The sequence below is a fragment of the Passer domesticus genome, chromosome 4 (assembly GCF_036417665.1).
Source record: "Passer domesticus isolate bPasDom1 chromosome 4, bPasDom1.hap1, whole genome shotgun sequence".
NCBI classification, from domain to species: Eukaryota; Metazoa; Chordata; class Aves; order Passeriformes; family Passeridae; genus Passer; species Passer domesticus.
In genome coordinates, this window is record NC_087477.1 from 26,450,147 (window position 1) to 26,475,228 (window position 25,082).

At 40.1% G+C, this 25,082-nt stretch overlaps 1 protein-coding gene across 2 annotated transcripts in view; it reads left to right on the forward strand.

The window, feature by feature from the left end:
• Positions 1–25,082, forward strand: part of NR3C2 (nuclear receptor subfamily 3 group C member 2) — a 189,184-nt gene that overhangs the window by 147,367 nt on the left and 16,735 nt on the right. For both annotated transcript variants that reach the window (XM_064416687.1, XM_064416685.1), the window contains 2 exons: positions 10,037–10,375; positions 10,779–10,923. In XM_064416687.1, the coding sequence (XP_064272757.1) occupies positions 10,037–10,375; positions 10,779–10,923 (484 nt within the window). The remainder of the gene's footprint in view (positions 1–10,036; positions 10,376–10,778; positions 10,924–25,082) is intronic.

Sequence of the window (25,082 nt, forward strand, 5' to 3'; positions counted from 1 at the left end):
GTCATTTGACAGAAATCTGAGTTGATAATAGCAGGGGATATGGAAGTTATAGAGATGAGGAGACAAAAGATCTCACAATTTTTGTTGCTTGGTGGGGGGGGGGAAAAAACAAGTGGGAGTGTGGTAATGACATACCCAGAAAGACCACAGAGGGAAGGGCAGCACTTACGAAGCTTAGTTCTAGCAAGAACAAAAATGAAACACTCTTCAGCATGGAGTGGAAGTCTGAGCGCTCAAGATATAGAATGAGAGGTGCTGTGGCAGAGTTTGGTTTTGAAGGACTCTGAAACACTTGTTGAGAACCTTTGTCTCCAATGTAAATATGAAGTTTTATACATGGTGTCTGTCGGGGTTTTATCATGTTGTGATCAGGATGGAGGGCACATAAATCATGTAACAAACATGGAACATTGGGTATCAACCCAAATAAAAGCAAGAGAGAAGACTTGGATGAGGAGTGCCTTGCAGAAGGCTGGATTGGAATGGGAGGAACGTTGTCGCTTGGCATAAGGAAGAAACCAGCAACAATGGCCAAGAGTACTCAGTCTGTAGCAGTCAAAATCTGTTCTCCAAAGTTTCCTTAACTTTCTTTTTAATCAAATTATTACCAATGCTCACAGTTCAAGCTGCTGGTGTTTCATTCCAACAGGTGTCTTGGAATTGTAGGTGATCTCATCTTCACATTTGTTTTTCACATTTTACAGCTTGTCTTTATTTTATGACAAATAGAATAATCAAAAACACTGATGCATTTAGTAGACAACTCTTAGCTCAAGAATTATTGAATTTGCCATATGCTTGAAGAATGAATAAATAAGCAGTAAAAAATTAGGTTTGGGAGCATCTGAAAAGGACTGATTAAGATTGGCTTTCATCAACATTATAATTTACTTTTGTAAGCCTTTTTTTAAGACTTTGTTTATTGGATGATTTAAATATTTAGTAAATACATTTCTTTTGAAATTAATGAAGAAGTACAAGAGAGAGTTTTACATACCAAAAATGTTAGATGTGAGATTGTGTTATGTGATCTTGGGATTTAATATGCAATATATATGGGGGGAAATTTTCATACTTTAGCCATTTCTCATTAAAAAGCTTTATCAAAACCAGCTTGATTTGATTTTAACAGGAAACCACTAATTGGCATTTGGTGAAAGTTGTTCCCACACAGGGAGGAGTACCCCTATGAAACTGTTATTTTTCATTTAATTATCACTTTGAGGATTGCTGAGAAACAAGCAAATGTGTTAGACATTTTCCCTGACAACCTAAATATTCCTGTAAAATGTACTTAGAATCTTGGCTTTCTTTTGTCACTTTTGTCCGCTGTCTCTTCATGAATGATTAGCCTGAAACTCAACTTCAAAAAGGATTAATTCCTGTGTCTCTTACCCAGACACTCCCCAGTGCTCATCACTGTCCCACGTGATAGACAGGTGGGTAACCTGAGCTTCACCCTTGGGTCAGACCTCAAAATATACGAGATTTGCTCTGAGCTTTCACCTGAAGATTTTTGAGACAACTGCTGTGTGCAAACATTGGTGTGAGGTGCCACCTCCCTGCAGGTGTTTGCATTTCACTGCTCAGTATCTCAAGTTGTAAGTGTAATCAGAAGAAAATGTGGATTTTTCATTAAAATATCATAAGATTTCTCATGAAGTTGGCATGTAATTACTCAGAATAGTGTTCTTCCAGAGTGGTTCCTTGTTATACTGAAAGGACATCTGGAGTAGAGTCCTGTTGAGGTTCCAGTAGTAATTGTCATGATTACATGTATAACAAAATAGGGAGTAAATATGTAAATCTACAAATTTGGATCAGAACTCAAAAGCATCTTCAGTTCCAGTGCTGGAAACCAACGTGATGGCATTTTTGGTACAGACTAGGATGTTGAGAAGTGCAAGTTGAGGCATGGGGAAATGGGATACCTGAGAGCAGCTGCTGAGGGATGGCAGGGAAGAAAGGAGAGCACAGCTGGGTGATGATCATGAGTTAAAGTCAGTGAGGTGAAATTGTTGCAAAAATAGGCAAAGTCTTATGTGATGCCAAGGAATCACTCTGGTTCTTGTCAGAGCTGGCAAGTGTGGGCCTGATGATTGTGTCTGGTTTCAGCACTTCTGGGCAGGGTGGTGGGGATGGGGCAGCCTTGCAAAATTGTCACGTATGTTCCTGTGCCAGTTGGTGGGATTGCAGTGCCTGTGGTACCTTTGTGAAGGACGTGTCTCTCATCTCTTCTGGGATTTGTCCAGTGTGAATGTATCTACAGGTCCCTTGTTAACCTGTTCTGTTTTTTCACCTCAGGTCTTTATATTTAGAAAGGTTCCTTTAAGATCTAAACTGCATCTTCCTGAAATTTCATATCATGTATCCGAAGAAAGGTGCGTACAGATTAGGGACTGTCCAGGGAAGAGCAAGGATGATAAGATGCTTAGGAAAAGAAAAAAGAAACAAAGAGTCAAAGAAACTCATTTCATGTTAGTTTAGAAGGGAGAGGCTTTAAGAAGGTCGTGATACCAGTCTTTCAATGCAAAAAGTGGTGCAAAAGAGGACAGGAATGATAAGTTGTTATTTTTGGCCACTGGGGGAATGATGGCGAGAAATCAACTTTACTGCAGACAAAAATGATGCAACATTCGAGATGTTGGGAGAACACTGAGTGGTTAGATAGTGGTGGGATATTGTGGAATTTTCTTTATTGGAGATTAAGAACATACTGAGTTGGGCAAAGTTCAGTTGATCCTGCTCAAGGCAATCAGATAAACTACTTCAGATATATTGTTTCTGTGCTTTACAGGCCTGTGCTCCAGCAGCATTGTACTGCATCATTTATTAGAATCTGTTCCAAACAAAGCAAAATGCAAACACTTCTGAGGTTGTTCTATAAGTAACCAAAGCAATATTTACCTAGTTGCAGTCTATTTTATTAGGAGTTTAAATCCAACTAGAATAATGAGCCAAAATATGTGTAGGTGAACATAATGAAAATAGTACACAATTACTATTAAAATCCATAAGAAGCTCTTTCTTCTATCTGTGTTGTACCTCCCTTTCTGGTATCCAGATGCAAAGCAAGAATAAGAATTGCACTTATGGATGGTCCTGGCTCTTTGCAGAGTCTGATCAAAGGCAAATAAAATGTGACGCTTCCATAGATCAGACTTCATGCACGTTTACTCCTTGTCTTTAAGCTGTCCAATCCTGTCAGATTAAAGTGTTATTTATTAATTAGTAAACAGTATGCCAGACTATGTCATTGTTTCAGTTATGCCTTCCATTTCATTCCACTAAATTCAATTATTAGATTGGAGCTACTCGTCCAGTAACAACTTCCTTCTTCCAGTGGAGGATAAGAAATTAGGAAATTTTCTTTGCTTTGTTAATTAGACTACTGATTCCTCAGGCTCAACAGCAAGTGATAGTATTTTCTATCACTTCCTCCTCTGGGTCACAGCTGTCAGAAACAGATTTTAAAATTTATTTTGCCATGCGAAGGCAGGACCTTTGTTTTCTTCCTTGCCAGCTGCAGTCTTCCTTTCTTTGCATATTTAGACAGACTACTGGGTCTCTTTGACATATCCCAAACACTACTGCAGAAATCACCCTTGAAAGGCCTCTGCTTTGAAGGAGTCGAGTCCTTCTGGCAGTGTGTCTTACGTGATAAAAGAATTTTGTGCTCTCCTTTTAAGTCCCTGTACAAGTTGTCCCTGCTTCAGTAGTTGCTTTTCCTTTGCTTCCTCCCTCTTGGTCTCTCCAGTTAAAACAGTGACTCATCTGCTTGCCTGTGTGCCTCCCAGATTTGTACCTGATCCTTCCTCTCAAACATGGCACAACAGGAGTTGGACTCATGGATCCTTGTGGGTTCCTTCCAACTCAGGATATTCTACAATTCTAACACTTGGGGTCACATTTAGAGGTTTTGTCTTCTGGAGCTACCTGAAAATCAGTGGCTTGCTTCCCAAAGTGGATAATGGGTTTTATGGAAGCTTTAGGGTCGTATCTTGGTTGTTCCTTCTGTGTTTCTGGAAGAAAATAAGCATGCTTGAGTGCACTTTGTAGAGAAAATTAAATAATGCTGTAGGATCTCTTTGTAGTTTGCATTACTGCTTTTCACTTCATTCCATGCATTCCCAGGCATATGTGTGTGTATATCTGAAGTCTGTATTATTGTCTAGAAAATTCTCAGCAAAATCTCATTCCCATTGTGCTAGACAACTAAGTGAAAAAACGTCTGTACCAAGATAGCTCAAAATTTTCATGTCAAGATACAACAGATTTGGGGGAAGGGAAAACACTATTTGTGGTAGCAGTAAAATAGCTAATGAGAACAGATGTCAGCTCATTGAAGTAAGTGAGGCAAAGTCACCAGGCAAACATGATGAAAAGATTCAGAGGAGAGAAAAGTGGCATTTTGATGGAGCATTTATCTGTACAAAGGTGGAGGCGCTGAGTGAGGGCTTAGAGAATAATCTGTCTTGAGTCAGAGCTGCCTGGAGGGCAGAATTGGCACCTTTGGTAACTGTGGTGCAGCAAGGTCCTGGAGTCTGTCTTTGGAGAGCAGAGGGAGGTGGTAGTGGCAGGGTGTGCAGGGAAATCCATGAGCATTTGGCATGGGGTGGAAGGGAGGAAGCTGGCAGCTGTGGAGGCTGGGCAGGAGCTGGGGGTTGTAGCCCAGGTGTGGAGCTCGGGCACTGGACCTCAGTGGAGGAACCCGTGTTTGAAATGCAGGTGTTCACTGGCCTGGGTAGAGAGTTACAGGTCGCCACAGTGAGTTTGTTTTGCAGCATATTGTCTACCCTCAGGCTGCCTAGACAGCTAGTGGTACAGCACACACCTAGAAATAATCCAAATTATACCTTGTCTGAAGTGCTTATAGTGATTTGCACCTCCCCTGCCTTGTCTTTTATATTTAGTGTATTTACTCCATTTGCTGCTTTCTCTTCTCCTTTACATCTTTTTTAAACCTCCACCACTTCTTGTGTCCTCTGCTGTGTCCATTTTGGTTTCCCCTCTCTCTCCACTGAAACTCTCTGCTTGACACTAGAGGTAGCATAGGTTTTTATAATGTGCTTTTGATATTCCCCTGGATTCAAATATGCATAGGATATAATAAAGATCTGTTGGGTCAGGATAAGCTTGGTCCTGGCTCTGGCAGAGCTTTACAGATGGGATTGAATAAAGATCTTAGTCAACTAAACTGTGACTTCAGGTATACAAACAGTAAATGATTTTCTGATGGACATCAAGGCAAGCTCTGAATATCATCTTTAAGAAAAAAAAAATTAGATTCCAGGGGATTGTAATTGCAAGTTTTGTGATTCACCCTACGTAGAACTACAGCTTATTTTCTAAACTTCAGACTTAGCTTACTTTTTTTATTTTCAGAGTACTGGAAGTGAGTGTGAATCTACAGAGCATTTTACATTGTTCATCTTCTAAATTTGAACACTAGTACCATTCTACAAACAAGATACTGCTCTCTTAGAAATCTGCTGAATTAAATCATAATATTTATGGGAGCTTATCTACTATTAAAAACATTTTGTTCTTCGACGTTTCTGGATCCCCTTTTTTTAACAGTAATATGATGAATAATATTAATTTTGAGCCTATGAAAAATAATGATTGGGTGTGTGGAGTTCATAAATTAATTTGTGTATATTCCCTGGGCACAAAGGAAGTATATAATGTATATATTCTACATGTATTACGTCCCTCTAGACCCAACTTGTACAGCATGTGGAAGTTTACTATGATATTTTTGAAAAGAGAGTATGGTAGTTTACCTATCTTGTGGCTACCCTAAACACTCAAGCTTTGCCCTTAAAAATAAGGAATGCCATAATGTAGCTGATGTTCATGTTAATTTGTGTTCCAAAGCCACTTTACAATAGGGCCACATCCAGATAGATGTCCTGTTATTGGACCTAGAGTAGCATTCCCTGTTGCAGATGATCAGAACCTATTCAGCATTTCACAGATGGCACAAAAACTTCCATCCTGAGATGGCAGGATCCCTGTTTCAGCTTTGGGACAGGAGACTTCCATGTGAGGGGTAAATATTAAGGAAACAGCTGTCCAACTGACTTGCATCGTATTTGTTCTACTGTTTATTGTTAGAGCTACAGAGAACAGCTGTTGGAAGTGCCATTTTAAAATCCAGGTTTGTGCCTTTTCAAATGTTACACCTTATTTCTTTCAATTGGAGCATAAGGACCAGCTAAAACACTCAACAAAAGTCATGAGAGATATTTGAGATTTTAACCTTGGGTATATCTGTGGTGTTTTTCTCTATTGTTTGTTTTTCTTCACCTACTGCTCTGTCTCAGGTGATTGAAAAATAGGAGAATTATAAGATGATATTCTGGCTGCAGTAACACTGAACACGAAGTCCTGCAGTCACTGCTACACAGCCATTTGGTTGAAACCCTTGTCCTAAGCCCAGACAGGCTCCAGACTTCAGCTTTGTCCCTTGAAATGCCTATGCTTGCTCCATCCTCTGGTCAGTGTGGAGAGCCAGGGATTTCTTGGGCATTTTCAGAGAGTAATCCTGATGAGCGAGGCTTTTGCTCTCCCTTTCAGAGGTGGCTTAGTCAATTTTGTAGCTGGTATTGGAGTGAGAGAGCAGATGTGAAAAACAGCTTTTAAAGAGCGCCTCGGAGTATGTGCTGCTCAGTTTGTATTTAATCTTTACTTGTTGGTTTCTGTGGGAGTTACCAAACCAGTTGAGCTACAGCGCTGGCATGGAGCCAAATGAAAAATACAGTTTTCTTCACTGTAAACATGACTGTCAAGCAGTAATGTTTTTCTCAGCTTCATTTTAAAGGCATTATAATGGAAGAAAATGAAACTAAAACACATTTTTATGCCAGTTTTATACGTGGAAGAATTTTTTTTTCTTTTAATAAAAAACTCTTGGAGAATAGAACATACAAACTTATGTCTTAAGTATGTGATCAGTTATCTGTGCTGCAAGATACTTGATGGAGCTGGTAAACCAACACTGGCTTTTTTATTCTGGTGTACTTATGGTGCACATGCATTTTTTTGCCTCTGTAAACATGAAAAATGTGTAGAGTTCTTTATTTTTAGTCCTGTTTTGATAACTGAAAAAAAAAAATAGCGCCTGAAAACTTAATGAATAATAGCAGCAAACAGTAATCTCTATCTCTTCAGGCTTATTTTTCAACTCTGTTTTCAGTGTCCAAGGGCTCTGTTAACTCATTATCAGACATTTAGCTGAGATTGCTCATCATTGCTTTGGTCTTGGGATTTATTTTGTTGAAAAATCTGTAAGTCCAGCTTTGCCTTTCTAAGAGAAATGCTAACTATATTTAGTGCTCACAGTGATTTCACCAGGACATCCTCATGTAGGTGCAACTACATCACATGGGGAACAACTGCATTTTAATTTCCTTTTCAGGACTGAATTTTCCAGGGTTGTCTGCTTTGCCTGTAACTCCCTCTGTTTTTTTTGCAGAGTGAGGAAAATGCTTTTTTAACAAAATGATCAGCTGCTGCTTTTAAAATGGAGTTTTGGGTACTAGAGTTGAAAATGACATCTTGAAGAATGGATGTTGCATCCATGTAGCTTGATGCACCAGAGGATAAAACAATTCTTTGGTTGTGCTTCGTTGTTTGAGGTTTTTTTAAGAATTTCATAATAGAAAAGTAAGAAATGGGATTTGAACAGACTTTTAGAAGGATCTTCTCACAATTCTTATGTCTTGAGACAGATTAAGCTGCTGTGAAACCTTTGCTGACAGATACTTGTCTCACCTCTTCCTTATAACTCCAAATGGACAGCTATTCCTATGTAGGTTATGCTAATGCTTTTGGTAATTAGGAGGTTTTTAAGCAGATGTGGTTTAGCTGAACAAAAGAACTCTAAATTTTATTAGGAGCAGTACATTTTTATTTGCATATTCAATCCTTTTATTAAAAAATTCAACTTGCCTCACTTGGTCTGTATGTCTGCAGGCATGGAGGAAATAAGGAATTCTCAAAAGCAGGCATACATCCTGAAGTGAATCAATGAAATTAATTTCCTTCACCTAATTTCCTCCAGCTCTCAGAAGGGAAAGTGATAGAAGTTAAACAAAGATCTCTGAAGTTCTCTGTAGGCTATCTGAGGGTTGTTTGCACTGAGATCATCCAGCAAGATCCTTCATGGTGTGATGGAAATGACTACAAACTGATGTTGGGATTTTGGGCTCCCTGCTCTGTGCAGGACGTGCTGAAGTAGCAGTGAATTTTTTTTTTTACCTTTTGAACACCAAAGTCAAGGAGCATCTCTTTGGGCACCTTCAAGACCTTGTGTATGAGTAGTAACATCACTGTTTTCTACAACAGTGCCTCAGGTTTACCCTAATAAATATTTTTTTTCTGTTGAATCTTGGGATGAACCAGCTCCTCTGAGTTCAAGGTGCTGTCCCAGCAAGGAAGTGTTGAAAACAACAGGCTATTGTTGCACTTGGGTGTGCATTGTCCTGGACCCTGGGCGTCTGTATCCTGCCTCGCTCATTCCCAGCCACTGGCTCTGGGCAGGCGGCCCCAGTGTCAAGGAAACAGCGACACATTAATGGCTGCTGTCACCAGAAATGGTCTGAGGGCAGCAGCAGCTCTGCTGTTGGAAGGGGATTTCGTAAAACATTGCTTTGTAGAAGAGTAGTGAGGTGGTTCTGTGGGTCTCACTGGGGAGCGTCCTGCACTGTGAATAAGAGGAGCAGGAACAAGAGCATAGAGCAAGCTTTGGAAGCATCCCAGGAGGAAGTGGCATGGCATGCTGAGCTAGAGTGGAAGGGAACATTTTGGAGAGGTGGAAGTTGTTCAGAAAGGATCCTGGAACTCCAGAGAAGGGGTTATATTTAAGGAAAGGTAGGAGATGGGAATTGATGATGGGAAGAAACTTGAGGAGGTAAACTTGGGAAAGGATATGGATTAGGAAGGGGCTATTTGCAATTGTATTCCAAGTGGGAGTGAGACTGGCTTGTATTTACTGATGCCAGTTAAAGGAATGTTGTAAGAATCAAGAGAGAGGAAGATAAAAGTCCAGACAAGGGTTTTAGCTGTGCCCAGGTAGATAAGAAAGATTTCATTTGAGAGAAGTTACTCTGAAAGCTCTGCAAACACTTAAATGTAGTTCATTATTTATTGATTTTAAAGATTTGTTGTTGTTGTTATGTTTCCCTTCTGCAGGAAGGGTGATGATGGGTTTTTGGTTTGGTTCTTTGTGTGTGGTTTTTTAACAGAATTGTCTTGATTTTTAATTCAAATTCTTTCCTCATGCTATGGCAAAGTTGGGAATGCAGCCCAAGGGAATGGTTGGCCTCTCTTCAAGGAGTTGAAGCACTGTAGCGTTGCTGGCTTCTGGTAAAATTAAAGAAAAAAAAAAGGAAATTAAAAGAAAAGGGAAGGCAAATCATTAGAGACATGTTGATAGCAGTGAGGAAGGTGTTACATGAAGTTCATTCTTTCTTCTTTAAGTGGATAAATATTTAAGCTTTAAATATTCAAGAGAAACAGGTAAAGCTGTTATGGACATATCAAAGCAGCAAAAGGAAGGGGACTTGACTAACTTGAGCTGTTCAAAATGGATTGACTACATTTCAAGTTGAGGCAGAAGCTTAGGAGGGCTCTGGGTCTGCTAATATTGTGCAGATTTCTTTTGATGACCAATGCAATGGAGATCATAAATTGCAGTCCTGTAGGTGATAAGTGATTACAGTTCTGAAATGTTTCGTTGGCACTGACCACAGTAACTAGGATGTTTTATGCATGTCTGTATGGAGGCAGATATTGGACATTCTGTCATGTATAAAAGCATCCAGTAAAGCAGTGAAAATGAGCTTAGAGGTGTCTTTTGGTCCTTTTTCCAGTGTGACGATGCTGCAGGCAGTGAGGTATTTCTTAAGGTCCTGCGTCTGTTTCACTTAAGAGCTTTGAGATTATAATTTGGCTTTCATTTCCTGTATAAAGCGCAGGGTTTTGCTGGATCTCTGTACTGACTTGGTTTTCACATTGCTCATCCTCACAGCCCGGAAGTCCAAAAAGTTGGGGAAATTGAAAGGGATGCACGAGGAGCAGCCCCAGCAGCGGCAGCAGCCACCCCCGCAGAGCCCCGAGGAAGGGACGACGTACATCGCGCCCGTGACCGAGCCCTCTGTCAACACTGCACTTGTCCCCCACATGTCTGCTATCTCACCAGCACTTACTCCCTCTCCTGTTAAGATCCTTGAAAGCATTGAGCCGGAGATCGTGTACGCAGGATACGACAGCTCGAAGCCGGACACGGCGGAGTACCTGCTTTCCACCCTAAACCGCCTGGCCGGCAAGCAGATGATTCAGGTGGTGAAGTGGGCAAAGATACTTCCAGGTAGGACCGTGAGTCATCTGCTGAGATGCCACTTCACTGATCCTTTTAGTTCAGAGAAATATTTTCTTGGTAAATTGAATCTTTAATCCATGGACTGTGTTGAGAAAACAATTGGGGGGTGTGAGATGAACGGCTGAGAGAAGATAGAGGGGTTTTTTTTCTTATTTTATGTGAAGTTTGTTTCAAATGTCTGTGATTGATATTTAAAAAGCTTTCATTTTCAGTAATATCCTCTTAAGAAGAAGACATGTTTTGTCACTGGAATGAAAAATTACAGTTTTATTTTTTCTGAATTGGGACTGTTGCTCTTGTTTGTGAATACTGGAAAAGTAGTAAGCAATGTGTTTGGTGATGGTTTGACCAGCCCTTGTAGTTCATGGGTATTTTCTGGTTTGATCTCTAGGATTTAGAAACTTGCCTCTCGAGGACCAAATTACTTTAATTCAGTATTCATGGATGTGTCTGTCATCGTTTGCCTTGAGTTGGAGGTCGTACAAACATACAAACAGCCAGTTCCTCTATTTTGCTCCAGACCTGATCTTCGATGAGTAAGTATTCCTTAATGGCCCTTTTCAGTGCAGGCTGGAAGGATTACTGTCTTTATTTGGTTTTTCAGGCATACTTACAGTCTAAGAAAACTTCAGCTAATTCTGGCTTAAAAAGCAGCTGAAGTTTTAATTTTTTTCAGTGACTCACATTTCAATTGCCAAAGCTTTGATTACTGCTGTCCACTTCTCCTTATGTATGGGGATGTGTTCTCAAACTGGGACCATCCCACTGGTTTGAAATGTGACTGATACACAACCACAATTTATAGAAAAGAACATTTTTTGGTATCTACTGGAGCTTGGAAAAATATCCAACTTCTAGGAAATGTGAATGTTTAAATTACTGGGGTTTTTCAGAGCAGTCATATAATGGTGCTTTTGTTAACAATATACAGCTGTTCAATGTGTTTTCTTGACAGTCTTAATTACCCTTCTTTGTGACCGTGAAAGAAGCCAAAATGTTTTTTCAGTAATGAAACATAACTTCTTTTATGATGCATTCAGACAAAAAGAAGGAGCAACCATTCTGTCTGAGTATGTGTTCCTTCATATTTTATGTTTGTGTGTGTTTAGTGCTTTACTTTTGATGACTATAATTTAATTTCTGTTCCATTCTCCTAGTGTTTATTACAAGACAGTAAAGTCAAAAATCTAAGTGAATGCACAGACAGTCAAACGGGGCTTGCATCATTTGCTTATCCCAGAAGGTTGGGGGTTGTTTTTTAGAGGTAAAAAGGAGACATAATCAATAGGATATGAGTGCACTTGGGGAAAAAAAAGACAAAACAGGAAAATAATTAACAAAAAAATAACTTACCACTTAATTTCCTGATGCATTCTGAAATCTTTTTCTTGGAAAAGATGCTTTGTTGCTGTCCATCTTAATAGTCTGTCTTTGATTTAGGAAACCCTAAATAATTAATGAGTATGAGATGGGTCCCAAAACAGTGAGCAATATCAAACAAGGATTGTTTGGTTTGGGTTTTTTTTTTTTTTTAAGAGGGAGAACTGGTGATTTACTTCATGTGGCCGAAAATGTAGTGTCAGCCATTTTCCATGATGAAAGCACCTCCATTATGACTTGAACATTAGAGAATTGTCACAGGGGAAAAAAAAAGAAAAAAGGTATCTGCAGCTTAGAGGTAAGTGAAAATGTGAACTTTGAAGAGTTTAGTTCTCCTGGGGGAATGTAGACTAACAGTTCAAACACAAAAGCAGCTTTCCCCTCATCTCAAGAAAGTCAGTCAGGGGGTCAGGATTTATTGGACAGAGAAATCAATCCTGCTTGCAAATAAAAGTGTGTGCAATGCTTGCTCTTGTTCTACTGCAGCTAGAAGCAACTTGGAGATTTGAGATCAATTGAGAGTTTTATGCTGCAAGCCTTGAAGATAGGTGCCTGTAGAATTATACTGAGCTTGAGGTAGGGATGCAGTTGGAAAAAGGAGTGCAAAATGAAAACATCCCAAACCAGATATGTAATTGAGATAGTGGTCTGGTCTCCTGCATGTTTGGCAATATACTCATTGCAGAGAGAAGGCAATTGCTTATAAATGGAGAAAAAAAATGCCAGGACATGTGAGAGGGACTTTTGAAGTAGCTAACCAGGGCAAGAAATGCCCTTGGAGGTAAAAGAGTGGGACATTGGTGTTCACTCTGAAACAGTAATGGACACATCTCTGGAAAGGGAAGGGTTTTCTTTCACACATACTTTTCTTGTGTTTCATATTCACTGCTCATCATGGCAGGCATTTGTTCCAGGTTCTCACATTGTCACTCAGAACAGTGGTTGAGGCTGAATTTGGAGTCTGAGTTGAGGGCTCTCTGGCAAAGTAAAGTTGTTGAGAAACTGGCAGAGACCCAGTGGAGGATAGCAGGATGGCCAAGGTGGTCAGGGCTGATTGGGACAGTGAGGAACCTGATGATGCAATGTGGATTTAATTGCACCCTTCAGCTCCCTAATGAGTAGTAGAAAAGATGCAGTCTGGCTCTTCATGGAAGTGTGCAGGGGGAAGAATGAGAGTTTGTGATCCCAAGCTTGGAACAACGCACTGGGCACTCCTGGGTATCAGGAGAAGACATTTCCTACGAGATGGTGAATCAGCCGAGGAGGTGCCCAGAGAGACTTTGGAGTCTCGGTCCCAGATGATGTCCAAGCCTTCAAAGCAAAGCCCCAAGCAGCCTGCTCCAATGTCAAATTAGCTCTGCAAGGAGCAGGGGGTTGCACTTGAGACCTCCAGAGGTCCCTCCCAAGCTACTGTTTTGTGATTCTAAGTTAAGAGATGCAGTGCTTTTCCCAGTTTTGAGGTAAGGGCAGAGATTACTTACTGGAATTGTACAAGCCAGCCAATACAGTTCAGTGTAGAAACCATTCCAGTAATACAAAATACAACACATATTCCAGTTCATGAAGTGCTTTGAAGCATTGCTCTGAAATTGCTGAAGGCTGCTCTTACCTTTGCTTTTTGAGTACCTTGAACATGGAAATGTGCTGTGTAATTATAAGCACTGGCCTTTGTTTCTGTGCCACAGAGTTTATTAGACCTCCCTGAGGTTTACTTGGTGAAACTTTCTGAGTGTTTTACTGCCCTTGGCATTTTAGGACATTTATTAATTGATGCAGAATGAAAGGGGATGCTTTACAATGCCTTTCCTTTTACTGGTTTGAGAGAGTTACATTTCTGTTATCACCTGGCCAAGATTTTCTTGGTATTTCTTCATATTGTGTCTGAAGAGGTCATTTCCCGTTTCTATACAAGAAAAAATAAGCAATGTCCTTGACCAGGCTCTTGGTGCCCCAGAGGGTTCAGCATTTTCTTCAATGAACAGTTAAAAATGAGTGAAAGTAGAGGTTGGCATTAGTGGAATTATGTGGCTTTGTTTTACGTTAAATGAATTTTCCGTTTACTCTTAACTACTTTGAATAAAAGGAAGTTGTAATGTTTCTGGAGGGCCATGATATATGATCTTGTTTTCTTTCTTGTTCTGAAGGCCTGTAAACAAGGCCAATAGCAAATGAGGATCCGTATTGTTAATAGCTGTTAAATGTAGCTTTGATTGTATAAATACAGTGCAAAATGCCTCCCTGCTCATATGTGGTTTGATTTCCTGTTAGGCTTGTGGAAGGCTGGAAATATTTGTCTGCCTTCATTTAGTCATGCTACCTATCTAATTAAGTGTACTGTTTGTCTTTATGGTTCGAGCATATATTCCATTGATTTAATTTGGCTTAACTGAACACAAAGATTTTAACCGAGGGATAAGAAAATGGCTGCTCAGCCTGTGACAGGAATGCCTAAAAAACAGCCTGAAAAGAGGCATAAAATAGGGTGTTTTGTGTTGTGTTTGATTAAGTTATGGCATGTGCAGTTTTTTAATCCATTTCTTTTGTAATGCAATAGCTGTGGTCAAAACTAATATTCTGTAGATACAGCTTTGGTTTTAATCCACAGTAAATCTTTAGAAGACCGTGATACACATGGCACCGCATAATTCATATTGAGGGTGAACACTCTAAAGAATGACTGCTGCATATGGGATAACTCTCAAAAGGTGTTGTAGTTATGTTTGTAGGCTGCGCAAACTCAAATTCAAGAAGTTGCAAAATTCCAAAATTAAGGTGGTCTGCGAAATCATAGTTTAAGCCCTTTGGGTACATGCTTTGAAGGCAGTATCCTTAACAAAACCCTTAAGTTATACTATCCCATAATATTTTTCCCATGTGACTCCTTTGATCAGGTTGGGTGAGATGTAAGGATTATGTAGTGAGAGACTCTAGGAGGTTTTTCTTCATTTGTTGTCATTGAGGAAGCCATACCTTGAATGGATCTAGGGCTTTGGGAGAACAGAGGTATTAATGGGGAAGATTTTCTTAAGACATGGGAAAAGACTGTCCCTAATTCAAACCCTAAGCTCTGAGACTTTTCCGGTTCCTCCTGCAAAAGTAACAGAAATCCTGCAAGAAAAAAAAAAAGTTTATTTAACTCAAGGGAGGGAGAAAATTTCTCTTTAAGATTTAACCAATAACTTGAGCTAAAATTTTCTAATCTAATTCAACCTGAGGCAGGCACATGTGTGGATAATCTAAGTCCAGAGCATTAAATGGGTAAAATCATACAGAATTGAAAACAGAAAACCAAGTAGTGCTGGCTGGAATGGGTGCAAGAACAAAGCAAGGGATGTACAAAACCCCATGGTTTGTAACACCAGCTTATTTTCAGGGATTCTGGCTGAAACACTGCAAAATACTCTTTACTACAGGGAGCAGCTTAAACAGGATTTCTGAGGCATGGTTCTGGAAGGTAGGGCAGTTAGTTGCAACTTCCATTGCTTTTTCCCTTACTGGATGAATTAATCGTAGAACTAAAGGCTACCATGACTCTTTCCCTGGCTGTGCCCATTTGACAGAAAAGTCCTCAACATTTTTGAAAAGAGGTGGTGTGACAGTTCATGTCTACAAGAAATGAGCCCAGCCTTTCAAAAGTAGGAGTTTCTGTCTTTGCAGTGCAGAAGTCAGATGCCTGAATTCCAGAGAAAGGCAAAGGATGCTCCTTTTTGCTCAGGTTTTAACGGGCTCAGGCAGTTGCTGTCCGCCGGCTACTGGTGACAACATCCCAGGTATCTGCTTCCACCCATGCATTAAATCAGGGCATTGGCTGGCAAACTTTCAGAGGCTCAGGAAGGAATAAAAAGCATTTACAAGTTCAGCACTGCCAACAGAAACCCAGCAGGAGCCAAGATATGGAATGGCAGGGATCCTCACTCGCACAACGTGGGAAACCAGTGGGAGCGGTGGGACAGGGGCTGCCTTTGGGGCCGTGGCTCGTGCTCCCAGCACATCTCCTCCTCCCAGCTGGAAGCCAGAACTGCATCCCTCGTGGCAAGCTGTGCTGCTTATCCATTCGTTCCCCTAAGGAAGATGCATGGTGGCTTTTTATTTCTCCTTAAGGCGAAAACACTGCTGATGGCATTGATGATGGATATTAAAAGTAAGCCATGCTCCTCCTCTATATATTGGTTTGTGCTGGCATAAAAGCCCCAGAGGAATGGCCCAACCCTGGAATTCCCCCACAGTTCTTGATTTATTTTTTTTTTTGGTTTTAGGTTTAACATAGTCTCTCTGTAGATTTCTGAATCTGCAGCAACTTCTGAAAAGACTGAAGATTTCAGAATAATTTCCTATTTTTAACAAATCTACCCAAATTACCTTATTTACCATTCCAGCCTTACCTGGCTGTAAAATAGCAGTGATGTGGGATACTGAGAGAGTTCAGTGATGCTGAGACACACTGTGTGGAGACACTTTAGTACGTTAAAGTGTACAGCATCAATATTTCAATAGTATTTTGCAAATGCACTGCATGACTAATGTGCTGTGTGTTTTCTTGCTCCTTTGATTTTTCTCAGTCCATCACCTGCAGCAGAAAGAATAAATCATAGGTGCAGAAGTGTGCAGGTTCTGAATTTCCTGGCCATTGCACTTCATGCTGTTGTTGGTTTTTTTACCCTAGTCCAGGACTTGAGGGTTTGCCTAAGGAAAACCAGCACTAGGCATTGTATAAGGTACCAAAAATTATTGAACTTGAAAAACCGAGTTTAAAACTGGAGCCAGCTTTCACGGCCATTTGGATCAGTTATGTCGTTTTTCCATCTCTGAAATTATTGCATTAGATCATATGCAGCTCAGTCCTTACAGTGAAAACATTTCAACAGAGACTGCACTTTACTTAATATTATGTACAAAATATTAAGAGTAGAATGTAGCGATGGATAAATATTTATTTTTATTTTTTTTAAATATGTACTATGTATGTAATTAACAAAGTTTATTACAAATTGATATAAATAGATCCTTTAAAGCATTAGATTTTGCTTTAAAGGGGAATATTGCAAGCATCTCTCATGCTATGCCTTTGGTAATTGCCCCAAGCTTGAAGTTTTTAAATTTAGGAGGAGACCAAGGTTGATGCTTCAATAGATGAACAATAAACATTAAAATTTCCAAATGAGTTAAGGTAGAGCAAATGAGGTAGAGGGGGCAGGAACAACAGCAATACAAGGGGATTTCTAGGAAGTTTCTGTGCTAGCATTGTCACAGGATGTGGATGGGCAGAGGATTTTGTAACATTGAGGAAAGCTGTAAAATTAAATTAAGAATTCTGATGTAGCTCAAGCGAAACAGCTAAGATTGTATTAAAAATCTTAATTTAATAATTATGTACATTTTCGTAGTAAGTAACATTTTCATTACATTCCAAAACCCCCTTCTAATATGCCAGTGGAAGCTGGGACCATTAGATTTGGTGTTGTGTAAGGCAGTGCAGGGATGCAGCAGCTTCTCTGTGCCCTTTCAGTGCTGAAGCCTGTAAGTCTTCCTGGTGTTCTGATTTCTATGGTAACAGCAGGAAGATAAATGTAATAAAATAAGCTGAATATTTAAAATCACCTTTTTTTATTATTTATTTAACCTCATATACCTCAGGGCTTGGGAGAGATAATTAGTTGGATTATCTGTGAATGGTGATAAAGCCACTAAGAAACTTGTTGTTTAAATGATTAGTTGTTAGCTTTTATGTTTGGCAGGGTGATGGCTGTTAACCCTTTTGTCTTCCCTTGCAATCTGTTAATCCTGTAGTTTCTAAATTTAGGTACATTTTTGCAATCTCTGTCATCTGGCAGTCTCCAAATCCCTCATTTTTAATATTATTGCTACAATCAGAGTTGGTAAGAGTTGTCAGTGTTCATTTTTGCTGATAAATTGTGTGTACAGTCACTGGTCGTGTTAAAAGGTCAGCAAGCACTCCTTGGTGATCCTCCCTGCATGGTTTTTGCTTGCATGTATTATTTTGGTGAGGAATACTGAATTCATGCAGCAGTGAAAAGTGAATGTATTCATCAATAATTTTTATATACATTATGTTTGTTACTACTATTTACTTTTTCATAAAGTGAGGCTCAGTTCCCATCCAAAGAAGTACATAAAGGGATTTTGTTGCATACCCACCCAACAGTAGTGCAGACAAAAAAAAAAAATTGGAAAACTGCTGTCATACCTGTACATAACAGAGGTAACATGCTTCAGCTAGATTTTCCAAGTCTTTATTTTGGGCTTCTTTTCTTTGTAACAGGTCGTTGGTTGTGCAAAGCAATAGATTCGGTTTCTTTGCATAAATTTCTAAAGGCTCTGCCTTTTAGTGCCTCTATCTCTAAACACTTCTAAATTTCTGAAGTGTTTTGCTTCAAACTGTGAAGCTTTAAAGGAAAACAGGAGATACTGTTGTTTATCTTTGAGAATGAGGAAATGTCAGAAACTGTCCCTCTAGCAGAGTTTGTCATCCTTTAAACTGGCCAGAGAAGGTTTAAGATCAGGACAAGGGGCTTCTTCATTTGCCCACTCTAGTAATTACTTAGGTGCTTTCTGAATGTGAGATTGCATTTGGACAGTTGTGCTTAATAACCCTTCTGTGTCTTTCTCTGTGAATTTGCCTGTTACCTCTTTGAATACATTTATAATCTTGATATCTAAAATCTTCCATGGCTGTTGCTTCTGCAATTTAATTATGCGTATTTGTTTGTTGGAGATGTTTCTAAAGCAGGTGGCTGATAATTTAATGGAGTGCCACTTCATTCCTGTGTTTGCAGTAATAGTGGATATAATCCTTCTCATCCCATGCATGCCATTTATCACTTAGATCTCCTTCAAGTCCTGTTGTTTCTTCTGTGAGCTGAAGAATCAGTGAGTTAGTTTGACCTCCCCTTGTATATCTGCTAGTTGTCTGCTGTCCCTGGCCATCCTCAGCTCCTCCTCTCATGCTTTGTATTAATTTTGGGAGGAGACCAGGCTGACACGCTAGATTTAGAGCACAGTGGATGCAGCAGGAAAATTACAATTTCTGTTTTGCTCTCAACTCTTCTCTCACATCTTTGCATTTTTTTGAACACTGAGCAAGCATTTTCAAAAGGCAGAAACCCAACAACCTGACCCAAGTTACACCTAGGACTCTTTATTGTGTGATGTTTGTTAATCCAGTTATTTTGTATGTATGGTGGGATACAATTATACTGTCTGCATTGTCCAGTCAGTGACTTTCACCTTCCATTTTGTCAGCCAGCCCCACAGACTTGCAGGATTTTTCAGCAGTCTTTCACAGGCAGCTCTTGATTTCATTGTCTGGAGCCATCAGCAAGCTCTGTCACCTCCAGAGGTCTGATTTTTCCCATATGATGTATGAGCCCAGGCCCCAGCCCTGTGAGACTTCCCTGGTAACCTCCATTACTTGTGAGAGATGTCCATTTGCTATTACCCTTGGTCTCCTATTTTTAAGCTGCTAATAATCCACAAAGAGACAACCTCCTTATCCCTTAGCTGTCTTTAAGAGCTTCCAGGAGATCATTTTAATAGCTTTAAAATCCAGCCCTGCCGTGATTGCATCCTCCCATACCTCCTGATGCAATTCAGTGTGCAGGTCCTAGACCAGTAATTACTCACGCTGGCACGCTGACAGAATTTATTAGAGCCCATACCCAAGCTGCATGCCCCAGTTTCCTTTGTGTGGAAACCAGGGCAGGGGAGAGGAGGAGGAGGAGAGGGTTGGTGTTTGCTTAGGTCTCACCCCATATGGCTGTGGGATGCAGCTAGACCTGGCATGTGCAAAGCATTTCCGTCGTGCAGACGTCGCCCGGATCCACCAGAGCGCCCTCGTGCTATCGTCAGAGTGCCCTTTCACATTCGTGAGACCTGACCTCTCTCTGCCAGAGTTGTGCTGACTTCCTCCCCTTACAGCATGTTTATTTATCAATTCATGCTCCTCTTTCAATGGTTTTGCTCAATATAGAACTGGAGCTTACTAGCCTCTGGTCTCCAGTGCTCCCTTCCCACCCTCAGACCCATTTTAAGAAATCAGTCACGTTTGTTGCCTTCCATGACTTTTATAAGGGCAATTTAAGCAATAAGCTGCACAGCACAGTTAGTAGTTCAGCAATTCCGTATTTAAGTTGCTTTACAGCTCGTGGATGGATGCCATCTGGTCTTGGTGATTTATTACTATTCATTTTACTGTATTTTTTTTCTTTATAAACCCTCTTCTACTCGCACTTGAATCTGAAACTATTTCTCACACTTGCTTACTGAAAAGGGAGAGCCCTTACTGGGCTTCTCTGCAGAGAGCACTGATGCAAAGATTTTATTTAACTTTTCTGATCTTTCTCAAATGCTTCATTTTCATCTTGCTCATCAGTTGGCCCAGTGGATGTTCTGGCAGAGTCCCAGCTTGTGATGGGCTCAAAAGAATTTGAGCGTTGGTTTTTACGACTTTAGTGTAAAGACTTGTCCAATGACTTTACATTTAACGTAGACCATAATTATGCTCTCCTGGTATTGTCTCAGCATGATTTTGGGACATCCACAAGCATTTTGGGAGGGTTTCTTCTCACTTCTGTCAAGGTCTTAGAACAGAGGTTTGTTCCTTGCAATTGTGTCTGAATGTGGTGCTGCTTTAATCTTCCTGCACATCGATGAGCTGTTTAATGGCATCTCCAAATGCCTCTCACATGCACAGTGCTTGCTTCTGCTACTTCCCCTGTAGAGTTAAATATGAGCGAAAGAAAAATTAGGAAGTAATTTTTCTAAACTGGCATGAGAGGAAGACGTGCCTCAGTCGACTTCCAGAAAATGCCAGGCTTTGCGTGACAGCATGAGCAAAGTCTTAATTTTTGAGGCATTGTTGGCATAAAAGGAGAATTGCTGCTGCATGTGGAATATAGTAGTAATTTTGTTGATGAACCACTGCAAGTGACAATGAGCCCTGGCAGAATGGATGTATAAAACAATACCTAATGGGCACCTTTTCTGGCTCTCAATACCTTTCTCTGATGAACTTTGAAATGGGGTATTTATTACCATGTGTACATTATCATCACTTATTGAATGTGTTATTGAAAAAGCATTTTGGTAAAGGCATAATTATGTATTTTCTCATTTAAAACTGTGATTTGTCTCTTTTGAAATGCAAATGCAAACCAAAAGAGAGTATTTGGTATCAGCATTCTCCTAAGTGCATAATTAACTGTTAATACCAGCATGTACTTGGGGTTTTTTGCTATTGATGTGCCTGGGATTTTAGGGTTACATAACTGGGTGATTATTAAGTTGGATTTTATCACAAGTTCTCTGCTAGTGATTGAGAGCTGAAACTCTCCTTTGGCAATCATTATCCATGGGCTGTTGCCAATTCCTTCTTTGATAGGCATATAACAGGAGGACACTTGGCTGGGACTTTTAAAGCAGCTCTAAATTTCTTAGTATCACTTATCTGGGATGGTTTTCTCTAGGGTCACCATGATGATTTTCTTGTGAGAAAACTAATTTTCAGACTTGACTTCTATAAGTTCAGTTTAAAATTGCCAAGTTGAATTTAGAAATCGCCAATTGCCTGGGTGGCTAAAGGCCAAAAAATAGCAGCATAATATCTGTAGATCTGTTTTAATGTGAAACTGTCTTCCTTGTCTGATTATCAGTGTTCAGACTGGTGGTCCTGGGTCCAGTCACTATTTTGTCCTGGGTTTGGCAGTGCCCAAATTGGCCATTGGTGCAAGGAATAGGTATTTTTGCCTCCCTGGAAGGAGATGACTCTAAAGCTTTGCTTTAGGAGTCAAAGGCAAAGTGTTGAAGAGAGGAGGTTTTGTCTCTTTGTGCTGTGGTTTGCAGACTAAGCAGAGATTAGAAAGTGCTGAATAAAAAATAAGTACTGAATGAAAAGTCATAATTGAATTTTGCCTGAATCCTGCATGCGTTTCGGCTTGGATTTTGATCAGTGTGTTAACTTAATGAGGCTGCTCCAGTACGGGTGACTTCAGTGGCATTTTTAATGGCTTCAAGGTGGGACACAGGTGTCTGGGTGCAGTCCATTGAGCAGAGGGATGCTCAGTGTTTCCTGCCCCTGTGCATGGAAGAATTTGTTCAGGTAGTGGCATTCTGTCACCACTGTTGGAGTAGAATACTCCCTCAAGAGACAGATGTGTGTTGTGACAATAATATGTTTATTTTTTTCTTTCCCCAAGAACCTCAAAATTTTTCTAGTCAGAATGCCTTCCTAATGCAGGTAAATAATTCAGGCCACAAGGGCTTTTTATGATTAGATGGTCTGAGCCACTGAGCAGGGGTTTCTGTAATCCCATGTCCTAGGCTTTTTCCCTCTTTATCCTCAGTAGCTCTGCCTTGCCCTCAAGGTGTCTGGTGATGTTTTTACTCCTCTCTCTGTCAAGTTCAAACTAACTTCTTTTGGCATGAGGGAAAGCATGTCTTGGTTTTGGAGGCTTCCAAACAGGTTTTGACTTTCAGGCCTTTGGCAGGTTTACTTGTTGGGCTGCATTTGTTTGATTGGTTATTTGTTTTGGTTTTGTTACAGTGTTAAAGTGCTTTCTGAAGGTGCCTGAAATCAATTTAATTGGTGGGCAACCTTCAAATGGATACAGGTTTTAGTCCAGCAAGGGAAAGGTTCTTGGTGATAAAATTGGAAATGGTTCTTAGAGTGGTAAGAAGTGTGAAATCAGAAGACACAAAAACAGTCTTTGACATCAAAGTTTTGCTACAAATATGTATATTGGTCTTTTCCTAAGTCTGTTCTGGGCTGCAGAGGCCTAGGGACTAACTCAGATGCATTTCTGTTCCTCTGAGGTGCTGTGAAAAATTGGGCTGGGTCAGTTTTTCCTTGGGATTATCAGCATGTCACTTAAGTCCTGATGAAACCTCAACACACCCACCACAGCTTTCCGTTTACTCACTTCTCTGTCTAATTTAGGAAGATGCCTTGTGCTGCAGCCTTGAATAGTACCCATGAGAAAGTAAATAAAACGTGGTATCAGGTTTGGTTTGGGGCTGAGTTTCGCCTGTCAGTGAATATTTCTTGCTGTGTGGGTTCCTCTTTTTGGTTACGGTCAGTTGCGTTGCAGTTTCCATCCTTGGTGAGGAGATTTACGATACTGGGCTTTATGATGACTTCATAAATGATGAGTTACTTATTCATAACAAGCTGTTTCTCTTCAGCCTGCCTGTAGTTTCACAGTTTCTGGTGTGGCTGCCTGGTTTCTGTGGAGATCACATTAAGGGCATTATGAGATATATGGCTGGTTTGGTATTCCGGATGCCTTGTCTTAAATGGTTTCCTCAAGCCATCCCTGCTCTCCTGGGGTGACTGGTTAAATCCTACATATCTGTTGTAGCTGGGTGGCTCCACTGGCAGAGCGGTGGAAATGGCTGGTAACAGTGGGAATGCCTGGCAGAGGTGGGAATGGCTGGTGGCAGAGCAGTGGGAATGGCTGGTGGCAGAGATGGGAATGGCTGGTGGCAGAGCAGTGGGAATGGCTGGATGCCCTGCCCGTGCACAGGGCTGCAGGAAAGGTCAGGCAAAATGTGAGCTGGGCATTACTTTAAGCCTGTAAGGAGACACTGGGGGAACTTAAGATGGATTAATGGAAGGTGTAAAGTTTAAAGCGTGTTATTATGAAGGAGGATTAAGCTAAACTGAGCTAATGACACCACTTCTGAATGCATATCCAAATAGCGGATTCAGAGCTTTGGCTCCACGCTTTTTGTTACTTAAATGTACTTACCTTCTTACATGTCCCCATAAAGATACGTGCCCTTATATTCCACCTCTTCATATCCTCCGTTTTTCATGCTGAGAGGCTCAGGAGCTGTGTCAGAGGTGGGGCTGGATTTGGTTAGATGGGGTTTGCCTTTTTTTTTAATCCCTCTTTTTTTTCATTTTAATTTTTCCTCATGATGGTAAAGGCATTTGTGATGACTTGGTGGCATTTATTCTTAGCTGATGTGTTTGGTGAGGAAGAAAATATCTTTGCTCATGTTATGCTGACATGCCTTATTTTCTCTGTGCCTCTTCACTTTTATCATATTTCTATTGCTTTATTTTGTTGCTCCTCTCAAGGTATTGGATATCTGTGATATCAGCATCTGAATTTTTCAAAAGCTCTGTACCCTCTTATTCTACACAGTGTGGGGTTGAAAACCAAAAACAAACTTGACTACCGTAAACTCCCACAAAATGCTTATCTTTCATTAAACAGAGTCATGAATTGACTAGCATAATTTTTAGTTGGTAATGTTTTGTAAATAAGTAATAAATCAACTTAATTGATTTTGCAGGTGGCAAACTGATTTCAAATAATGTGTTTGCTGTATATTAAACAAATCACTTAGTAACTCATTCTGTGCATAATTTTATCTCGCTACAAACAGTGCCATCAGGTTTTCCTTCAGGGTAAGCCTAGAGATCAATATTTGTAAGTAGATAAAAAAATGAATATTTAAAAGACAGAAAGAAATAACTATCCAAAAAAGCCCTGACTATAACTGAAATTATTCTATGTGGGCAATCACATATAAGCAAAACAAGTACAAAGAAAAACAAAAGGCAGAAAAATTCGGATGTCAGAAAAAGTGCAATTCAACATAAAAAATTGAGTTTTTGAGTTAATAGTTTTACAGTTAACTCGCACAGAGAGTGTTTCACCACCAAAAAAAAAAGGCATTAGAACCTGAGACAAAACATCATAATGTTTTATTTTTCTTGCTGTGTGGCTTGTAGTATCTGATGAAAAATCTGTCAGTTCTCTCTGTAGAGGTCAAACACAGGGATGGTGGCAGTGGCTTTATATTCTCAGTCTGAAGGAACAGGAACAAACCTTGGTGTCCTGCAGAAGTAATGATGGATGTCATAGATGGCTCTTACTTCGAGTGCTGCTGTCTCTGGCCATCTGAGATACACTTCAACATGCAGAATTTAAAATACAAATGTCCTTTATTAATCATTCGCCTTTCAAATTCAGTGTGTATCCCTCAGAGCCTCCTGGGAGCAGTCCATGATGCATAATAAAAACAAATACGTATGGCATTACTCCTACTATTAAATTTAATTAAAAAAAAAAAAAAGGAAGCTGGAAGTTCGTAGTCTCAAGAAAAGAGGGTGGAGCAGGGGAAAAGTGCAGGGCCCATCTAACAATGGGGAGTCTGCTTTATTAGTATTAAAGAGGAAAATGAAATTGCTCTGGCAGCAGTGCAATAAAACACCAGGAAGATTATGTCAGTCTTTGTTTGCACACAGTATGATTCTTCTCTTTCACCAGCCAATTTGTATATTTGAAAA